The 9,875-nt window shown below is 55.5% G+C and overlaps 2 protein-coding genes across 5 annotated transcripts in view; both read left to right on the top strand.

The window, feature by feature from the left end:
- LOC105514027 (NADH-cytochrome b5 reductase 3) overlaps positions 1–4,795 on the top strand; it is a 29,567-nt gene extending 24,772 nt beyond the window's left edge. For both annotated transcript variants that reach the window (XM_011945123.1, XM_011945122.1), the window contains exons 8-9: positions 513–612; positions 3,663–4,795. In XM_011945123.1, the coding sequence (XP_011800513.1) occupies positions 513–612; positions 3,663–3,835 (273 nt within the window). In that variant the 3' untranslated portion in view covers positions 3,836–4,795. The remainder of the gene's footprint in view (positions 1–512; positions 613–3,662) is intronic.
- A 4,875-nt stretch (positions 4,796–9,670) lies between these two features.
- POLDIP3 (polymerase (DNA-directed), delta interacting protein 3) overlaps positions 9,671–9,875 on the top strand; it is a 38,402-nt gene continuing 38,197 nt past the window's right edge. For 2 of the 3 annotated variants that reach the window (XM_011945126.1, XM_011945124.1), the window contains exon 1: positions 9,673–9,838. In XM_011945126.1, the coding sequence (XP_011800516.1) occupies positions 9,780–9,838 (59 nt within the window). In that variant the 5' untranslated portion in view covers positions 9,673–9,779. Of the gene's footprint in view, positions 9,839–9,875 lie in introns of all 3 variants that reach the window. The other variant, XM_011945125.1, reaches the window with a different exon arrangement.

Genomic DNA, 9,875 nt, shown 5'->3' with positions numbered 1-9,875 from the left:
GCAGTCTAGCCCGGGCGACAGAGCAAGACTCCGTCTCAAAAAAAAAAAAAAAAAAAGACTTACTGGAAGGCTCAGGGTGACAAATCCTGCGCCTTTTCACACGGCCATTGCTTATTGTATGTGTTATACCCGCTGCCAGGCTCACCGCCTGGAGGGTCTGTCGCATTTCCCGTCTCTTCCCTGTTATGTGTCACACAGCTCGGCCGCCTTTAGTTTTTTCCATTTTCCCCTCTCTCAGGACATTGAGCCCATTTCCCCACAACAGCAGAAGCAGCTGACACACTGAGTTTCGAGCGAACGCCTTCGCCGCTTCGGCAGCAGCTTTGAGGGGCTCTGTAGGCTAGACAAGGAGAGGGGGTGGTGGGGTGATCTCTGGCCGAGTCCCCTCCTGGAAGCTCCACAAGCCTGTGGCCCATGGGCGGGTGCGATGACCAGGTGCGTCTCTGTTGAGTGTCTCCACGGGCAGTCTCTGCCACCCATCCCTCCTGACCGCCTGGCCCTGTCCCTTGCAGACCGAGAAGGACATCCTGCTGCGACCTGAGCTGGAGGAACTCAGGAACGAACATTCTGCGCGCTTCAAGCTCTGGTACACGCTGGACAGAGCCCCTGAAGGTGAGCGAGGGAGGCCCTGTGCTAGGTGGGTGGGAGGTGCCAGCCTGCAGTTCACCTTTGCCCAGCCCTTCGTGGCATTGAGCCTTTGCACGATGTCTGGCAGTCACTACGGCCCTATGGGAGGGAGGTGGTGTGGCCCCGTCTCACAGATGAGGAACGAGGGCTCACTGAAGCACATGGCTGGAAACCACCACGGCCTGGCCTGGAACCCAGGTCCTTGCTTCCAGAGGCGGAGTCCTTTCCCGGGCGCACTGCACTGCCCGGCTGGGCAGAGAAGGCCACCGTCCTCTCCCTGGGCGGGGCTCACTTCAGGGCAAGTCTTGGGGCAGCGGTGGCGGCTGCCTCTTCCACATCCCAGCGTGCACACTCCCAGAAGCTGCCGAGTACACCAAGGCCATCTTCTCTCCCATCGCCAACCCTGGGGAGTGGGCTAGGCCGACATTGGGGTTACCCTGGTTCCACCTGTCCAGTGGCTACGCTGCTTGCCAAGGGAGTTGCGAGAGAGCCAAGGCCGCGCTGGAGGCAGCGGTGGGGACCGCCACACCCACCACTTGCAGTGAGGTTGCCTCTGGGAGTTAAAGCGCCCTTCCCTTTTCGGCCTCAGATAGAGATGTAGGAATAAGTAATATCTCAGTTTCTTTGCTGTAAGAAAAGCAAAGCTGAGGCTTCCCCAGGCCAGTTACTTAGCTTTTGAGAGACTGTAGGACTGCGGTAAATTGGAGTGCATCTGCCTGGTCCGGAGGACATAGTGCCACCCGCCGTGGGCAGTCCTGCTGTGGAGTACAGCCCCGTGTGGCCAGGGCCTCTGCTTTCCAAGAGAAGCTGGGGACCTGCATTTTCTGGGAAATTTCTAAGTGTTGGAAGCACCATTTTTGAACACCCGCGTGAGCGCCAGTTTGGGGTCTCGTCCTGCCATCTGCCCCTGCTTTGCCTCCGGCACCTCCTACGGCCCCAGTTTCCCCAGGACTCATCCGCTGTGCGGGGCGCTCACCCTCTGCTGATGAGGGAGCTCTGTCCACACCACCCTCTGCTCCTCCCAGCAAGGAGCACCTGGGCTCTGGGACTGGCACCATGTCTGTGTCAGCCAGTCTCAAAAAAAAAAAAAAAAAGGCTGGGGGCATTTATCCTGTACCCATGTGTCAGTCCAAAGGGAGGAAGTGATAGGCGGCTTCGCTTCCTTCTGACTGCAGTTTCTAATAGCACGGGCGGGGCCAGCTCACTGCGAGGCAGGGTCTAGCCCCATCCGGATTCCAGATGAGTGATCCGGGTCCCTGGTGCATGCTGGAGCCCCTGCCCTGTGGCTAGAGCAAGGCCTGGTCCCCCAGGGAGGGGCCAGTGCTGACCCCTGGTGGCAACAGGCGGCAGCGCCTGCACCACCGCCTAGGGACAGTTACCTGCCGATGAGAGGACTAGTTGGGTGATCGCCTAGCATTTTTCATGTACATTTATCGCCACTGTGAAGTTGAGGTGCTGCTGTAGCATTAGATGTAAGCTGAAATTCCAGAGATTGAGAAAGAAAGTGGTAACAGGCCAGTCTGGCTGTACCGTAGCTAGGCGAAGGATGAGGAGAGCGGCAAGGTCTCCGGGCAGGGGCAGTGACTGTTTCCCCCCCAGAGCCACTTCCAGGACAGGTACAGAGAAAAATACACTAAGCCATGCACGGTGGCATGCACCTGTAGTCCCAACTACTCAAAGCTGAGGTAGGAGGATCACGTGAGCCCAGGGGCTCCAGGCTGAAGGGCATTATGATCGCACTTGTGAATAGCTACTGCATGCCAGCCAGGGCAACATGGCCAATTCCTCTCTTAAAGAAAAAAAAAAAAAAAAACATACACACACTAAAAAGAAATCCCTGTGAAATTGAAAGGTGTCTTACATACCTGCACATTTTGTACACTAGCAAATACAGTTTATTCCCGTGCAGTTTTTACAAAGTACTTTCAGATCCATTTCAGATCCATTGCCCGGCTATAAAAATATTTTCTGTGCCTTGCCTTGTTCCAGAGGGATTTAGGAAGCTTACAAAGACTCACCTGGTGAGTCAGAGTGGCACCAATGGAAAACAAGTGCAGGGCCATAAAATGCATGGACTCAGGAATGAGGTTTGTACAAAAAAGGACTATAATGCACGCTTGCCATGAATGGGCCATGCGATATCACTCCAGGCTTCCCAGCAGCCAAGGTGAAAAGGAAAATGTGACCAGTTACTTAGCTCATGGTGTCCATGAGATAAAGAGGACCCCTTTGCTCAGCACGGTAGACTCTTCCTGGTTCCAGGGCAAGCTGGGACTGCTTTGGCTCCTCGCCGTCAGGCCCTCCATAGTGTGGACTGTATGCTGTAAACTTTGGCCATCTAGGCAAGGTGTCTGTGTCAGCCAGTGCCAGCCCTCCTGGCCTGAGGCTTCAGCAGCTTTTCTGTTGGTGTTGAGGGCTGCGGGGTGGCTGTTTCTGGCTGCTAAGTATAGAGACCAGCCATATCATCGTGGGTGCTCAGGGCTCGAGGGGGCAGGACACACAGCTGTGGATGAGACTCGGCTCCGCATGGGCCAACATTCTTGTGGGGGAGTCACAGTGGGTTCATGGAGGTGGGGGCAGTTAGAGACTGTCACCCTGACCAGCCTGGGGGCTCTGGATCCTGGAAGGTACATCTCGGTCATGTCCCTGTCTCATTATGTGACCTTGAGCGACTCCACTCTGGGTCCTCTGGGCCTCAGTTGCCACATCTGTAAAATGGGATTCATATTCCCCGCCCTGTCCACCCACTGGGTTGTTCCAAGGGCCACATGGGAGGCCAAATGGAAGCAAAAGGCTTTGCAAACTATAAAGTGCAGTGAGGGGAAGCATGTCGGGCTTGCATTCTGGTTTCAGGCTACAGGGCCTGAGGCCACAGGCGTGAGTCAGGGTTGGGGGCAGGGGGTCCTGGTGACAGTTTGCTGGGATCAGCCTCTCCATTCTTCAGCATTTAAGGAATTCACCGCCTAGAGTTGGTCGGTCAGTAGGTTGGTGACCCCACAGCCACACATCAGCTGACCTGGTCTCTCACCCCACAGCCTGGGACTACAGCCAGGGCTTCGTGAATGAGGAGATGATTCGGGACCACCTTCCGCCCCCAGAGGAGGAGCCGCTGGTGCTGATGTGTGGCCCCCCACCCATGATCCAGTACGCCTGCCTGCCCAACCTGGACCGCGTGGGCCACCCCAAGGAGCGCTGCTTCGCCTTCTGAGGGCCGGGCATGGCCACACGGCCACCCGCCCCGCACACCCCATGCCCTGTCCACACTCACCCAGTCACCTCCCCTCATTGCACACTGGGGCCCCGGGTTCAGCCTGGCCTGCCCGTGCCCTGGTGAACCACCCAGCCCAGCAGGCCCCCTGCGGCCCCTTCGGGAGCAGGGCTGTGTCCCAGGTGGGTCACAGCTGATCCTTCAGGGTAGGTCCTGCCTGGCACTTACTGGTCCTTACCAGAGACGCCCAGTCCCATCCCTGTCCTCGTGACCCCTCGTCCACCCCCCACACACACTACAAGGCTGAGGGCTGCCAGCAGCCGTCTGTCCACCCTTCCCGGCCGTGGACCACAGTCAGGATGTCAGTAGACACAGACAGGCAGCCCAGAGCCGCGGGGGCCAGGGCCCACCCCAGCCTCGCCTGGCACCCCCACTCCCGCCTCTGGGCCAGGCCCAGGCCTCACCACCTGACACTGTGTGAGACATTGACACCAGAAAGCCCTCTTGGGGCACTGCTCCCCGCCCCAGGGCCCTGGTCAGCCGGGAGTTTGGCTCTCCTCTGGCTAGAGTAGGAAGAGGGAGCTGGCCACGGGGCCCTCCCGGAACCTCAGCATTTCCTTCTAATCCATCCAAACACTGAGGCAGCCTTGGGGAACCCCGAGCTGTGGGGTCGGCAGCCCGCTGCACCACCTCAGGGTTTTGGGGTCCTGGGCTGGGGCCACCATCCCTGATGGCAGAACTCCCACAACCACATGTATTTATTCCTCTGTCCTAAACCATCCCCTCCTGCCCTCACCCCCAGCACAGGGGATTCTGAGCAGTGCCTCTCGTCTGAGGGACATACAGTGACCTCGGCGTTGCCTTTAGACTACAGTTGCATTAGCCTCTTGCGCATCGGCTTTTTCAGAGTCATTTATGAGCAGGAAAAAAAAAAGTAAAACTTTGCTAATATTAACCCTTCTCTAGCTCCTCGAGGGTCTGTGACCTGCATCACAAGGGGTGGCGGGGCTAGGAAAGGGCTGGGGAAGACCTAGCATTTTGTTTTTCTTTCTCTCTCTTTTTTTTTTTTTTGAGACGGCGTCTCCCTCTGTCACCCAGGCTGGAGTGCAGTGGCATGATCTCAGCTCACCGCAACCTCCGCCTCTCGGGTTCAAGCGATTCTCCTGCCCCAGCCTCCCGGGTAGCTGGGACTAAAGGTGCCCGCCACCACACCCAGCTGGTTTTTGTATTTTTAGTAGAGACAGGGTTTTGCCATGTTAGCCAGGCTGGGCTCGAACTCCTGACCTCAAGTGATCCACTCACCTCGGCATCCCAAAGTGCTGGGATTACAGGCGTGAGCCACTGCGCCCAGCTCTGGCATTTATTTATTTTATTTATTTATTTTTGAGACGGAGTCTCTTCGCTCTGTCGCCCAGGCTGGAGTGCAGTGGCGTGATGTCGGCTCACTGCAAGCTCCGCCTCCCGGGTTCAAGCGATTCTCCTGCCTCAGCCTCCCGAGTAGCTGGGACCATAGGTGCCTGCAACCACGCCTGGCTAATTTTTTGTATTTTTAGTAGAGACGGGTTTCACTGTGTTAGCCAGGATGGTCTCGATCTCTTGACCTCGTGATCCGCCTGCTTTGGCCTCCCAAAGTGCTGGGATTACAGGCATGAGCCACCGTGCCTGGCCAGGCATTTATTTTTGATGTATCTTTGTGATAGAAAATGTGGAAAGTGCAGAGAAATATACACAGGAAGAAAACTTCCCAATCCCCAGAACCAAACCAGCTGGAACCAAGCAACCCTAGTCACCCCAATCCACGGCGAGGCTGCTGCCTCCCATCAGGGTCAGATGAGTCGCGAGGCTCAGGGAAGTCAGAGGATGCCATCTGCACAGTGGTAAATTACAGAGGTGATGAGGCAAAGTGGGTGTGGGGCTGTTCTTAAAATGGGGTAGCAGGAAGGCCCCAAGGAGCTGGATTTGGGCTGGGATGGGAAGAGAGAGCCGGCCCTGCCGGGCTGGGTGGGTGTTCAAGTGGTAGAAACAGCAGGTGCAAAGGCCCTGCCATTGGAACCAGCTTCTGGAATAAACTTTCAGAAACAGATCAAAGAAGGTGGGTGGCTGGAGGAGGCAGTGATGACGAGGCTGGAGAGGGAGGCAGGGCTCGGCTGGTGCTCTGGAGACTTGCTGGGTGGCCCCAGGAGCACAGTTAGGTCAGTGTGGCTGGAGGGGAGTGGGGAAGAAGAGGGGACCGGGCAGGTTCACAGGAAGGAGGGCCCAAGACCAACCCCGGGGACTAGGAAAGCCCTGTCTCCTCTGACCTCATTTTCCATTCTGTCTCTGGCCACCTCACTACCTACAGGGGCAGGAAAAGGAATCTCAGACCCAAAAGGGCCTTTTCCACACTGTGGCCGAGGACTGTGCTAGCAGTGGACACACATTAGGTCTCAGCCTCATTTCTGTCCCTGTCTGAGGCTGAAAGGCACAGGATTTGAACACAGGCCTGCCTGAGCCCACAAGAGGCTGCCTCCAGGACCTGGGAAAAGGGGATGAATTGGACCCGATTCCTACCCCCTGCAGGTCTATTTCCCCATTCAGAAAATGGGAGAGGGCTTTAGGGCAGCGATTCTCCATTCAGACTCAACATCTTTATTTATTATTTTTGAGACGAAGCCTTGCTCTGTCTCCCAGGCTGGAGTGCAGTGACACAGTCTCGGCTCCCTGCAACCTCTGCCTCCCGGGTTCAAGTGATTCTCTTGCCTCAGTCTCTGGAATACCTGGGATTACAGGTGTGCACCACTACACCGGCTAATTTTTTTGTAGTTTTAATAGAGACAGGGTTTCACCATGTTGGTCAGGCTGGTCTGAAACTCCTGACCTCAGGTGACCCACCTGCCTCGGCCTCCCAAAGTGCAGGGATCACAGGTGTGAGCCACTGCGCCTGGACAACACCTTAAAAATAACAGTTGTAACAGGTCCTTTACACTCCAGAATTCACAGGCAGTGTCACCTACCTATGCGAAGAATTTAAAAAATCAACACAGCTCCAGATGAGTTATAAAAGAGCAAGAAAGGAGACTGGGTGCGGTGGCTCACACCTGTAATCCCAGCACTTTGGGAGGCCGAAGCGGGTGGATCACCTGAGGTCAGAAGTTCGAGACCAGCCTGGCCAACATGGTGAAACCCCATCTCTACTAAAAACACAAAAATTAGCAGGGCTTGGTGACGTGTGCCTGTAATCCCAGCTACTGGGGGTACTGAGGCAGGAGGACGGCTTGAACCTGGGAGACAAAGCTTGCAGTGAGCCGAGTTCAAGCCACTGCACTCCAGCCTGGACAACAGATTGAGACACTGTGTCAAAAAAAAAAAAAAAAAGACTCTAGTGAAACAGACTATTTCTGCACGCAAATGCTGAGCCGGTCCCCGGGATACATGGGGCAGGAGCAGAATCCCCGGAGTTGCAGCCGCAGACGCTGCCAGGCTCTACCGACTGGGGCGCGGCTTCCCGGGTGGGACCCGAATTCCTTCCGCTGCAGCGCAGCTGCTCTGCTAGAAACTCCGTTTGTTCTCACTGAGCAAAAAGTCCTGCGAGTCCACAAAAGACAGGGAGTGGGGTCCTGGCTGGGAGATCCGCAAGGGGCTTCTCCACTCTGGGGATGCCCCGGGACGTTGGGAGGGCCAGGGCCCCACCAGTCCCCACCTCCACGTGCCCCCCATCCCTGTCTTTGGGACCAAACGTCCAAACAAAGCTCTGAAATGCCCCGGGGGAGGGGCCATCCCAAACTTAGATTACATGTTTATGATCAGTTGTGCTGACTTAAAAAAAAAAAAAAAAAAAGTCGGCCGGGCGCGGTGGCTCACGCCTGTTATCTTAGCACTTTGGGAGGCCGAGGCGGGCAGATCGCCTGAGGTCAGGAGTTTTGAGACCAGCCTGGTCAACATGGTGAAACCCCCGTCTGCACTAAAAATACAAAAATTAGCCGGGCGTGCTGGCACACGCCTGTAATCCCAGCTCCTCGGGAGGCTGAGATAGGAGAATCGCTTGAACCCGGGAGGCGGAGGCTGCAGTGAGCTGAGATCATGCCACTGCACTCCAGCCTGGGCGACAGAGCGAGACTCCATCTCAAAAATAAAAACAAAAATAAAATCGTCCTCCGCATCTGCCCTACACTGCCCAGCTGACCCCACTGGCCAGCCTGTCCTTCCCTCGCGCGTTCCTCCTGGCACGCCTGCAAGGGAGGAAAGGCTTAATGGTCCCGTTTTATGGGTGAGGAAAAGAGGCCTGGGAAGGAGCCCGGAGTGGTGGGGTGGGCCTGTAGTCCCAACTACTCGGGAGGCTGAGGCAGAAGGATTGTACGATCGCTCTTACCCTCTTTCTTTCTTTCTTTCGAAACGGAGTCTTGCTGTGTCGCCCAGGCTGGAGTGCAACAGTGCGATGTCGGCTCACTGCAACCTCCGCCTCCCAAGTTCAAGTGATTCTTCTGCCTTAGTCTCCTGAGTAGGTGGGATTTCAGGCCGTGCCACCACGCCTGGCTTTTTTTTTTTTTTTTTTTTTTTTTTAATTTCAGTAGAGACGGAGTTTCTCCGTGTTGGCCAGGCTGGTCTCGACCTCCTGACCTCAGGTGATCCACCCGCTTCGGCCTCCCAAAGTGCTGGGATTACAGGCGTGAGCCACCATCACTGGCCTCTTACCCAGTGTCTGTACGGAGCTCCTGATGCCTGATGGCCAAGAGGACTTAACCCCATCTGTTCTAAGGGCATGGAGTGTATTTTTAGAGTGATTGGACAAATATGTGCCTAACACCTACCTCATGCCTGGCGCACGCTGGAGGCTGGGGTTGTAAAATGCAAAAGCCATTCCCTGTATTTAACACGTAAATGAATTCGTCTCTTTAACTCTCCCAACGCCCTATAAATTATTTGCTCCATAATACATATTAGGAAGACAGAGGCAGAGAGATGAAGTGCTTTGCTCGTGACGGTCACGCCGCCACTGGGACGCGAGCCAGGCAGTCGTCCGGCTCTCACCCCCAAGAGCACTACATTATAAGGTCGCAAAGTGAACACACGCTGTCGTTAGCTGCTGTGTGAGGCCGGGGCCGGACGTATCTTTCTGAAGCACAGAGAAGCGATTATACAGGGAAGTTTGGGAGAACTGGGTTAAGTCCGCATGTATGGAAATTGCCAGTTTCGTGGTTCACAACGTCAATATTGTGGGCAACCTTGGACTGGCTCAATGCGCAGTTGGGGACAGTGATGAAGTGCAGAGCGTCCCCAACCGGCACCGAGACTCCCTAAGAAACCGGCGGCGTGAGCAGGGGGAGGAAAACAAGAATGACAAGGAACCCACCACGCACCAGAAAAAAACAGAAATTGTGCCATAGCCCGCCCAGTCTGCTTTTATAGATGTAAAGGGACCGGGCAGATCGCAACTCCCAGGCATCCCGCAAAGTAGGCGGGTCACCTTAGGGGCGACCTTTACCCGTTCAAAAATTCGTCTCACATTAGCAGTGAGGATTCGGGCGTCACCCCGAATCGTTATTTTCCTTACTCATAAGTTTAAGGCATGAAAAAACGTTGTCCCTTATTTCCTAGGTAATGAATCATATTCTCATTTGGCGTATGATGAGTATCTTAGTTGACTGTTGAGTTCATGATCTAGTTCCACTGAAGTTTGTCTTACTTGTTAATGAAATTATTTTGTTGCTTTTCATTTAATGTTTTTTCGTCGGGGAGAATAAATAATTCATAATGTGCCGACCTTCTGTATGCAGATGAGCAGCCAGCTCCGCGAAGGCTCACGGGGAGCGTCCCCGCCCCTTCCGGTTCTTGCTTGCGTTTAGCTGGCTGTCGCGAGAGTTGGTCGGCGGACGCCGGAAGTAGTTCGTCGCTCTGTAGCGGCCGAAGGGGCGGGCTCGCGGGCTGGGGGTGTCTCGGCAGCTTTCGGCTCGCTCGGCGGAGCAAGATGGCGGACATCTCCCTGGACGAACTCATCAGGAAGCGCGGGGCGGCGGCGAAAGGACGGTGAGAGGCCTTTCTTTTCTTCGGGGTTTCGGGTCCG

Source organism: Colobus angolensis, unplaced genomic scaffold (assembly GCF_000951035.1).
Source record: "Colobus angolensis palliatus isolate OR3802 unplaced genomic scaffold, Cang.pa_1.0 Scaffold239, whole genome shotgun sequence".
Lineage (NCBI taxonomy): Eukaryota > Metazoa > Chordata > Mammalia > Primates > Cercopithecidae > Colobus > Colobus angolensis.
Note: the sequence above shows the minus strand (reverse complement) of the source record. Positions and strands in the feature narration are given on the sequence as shown.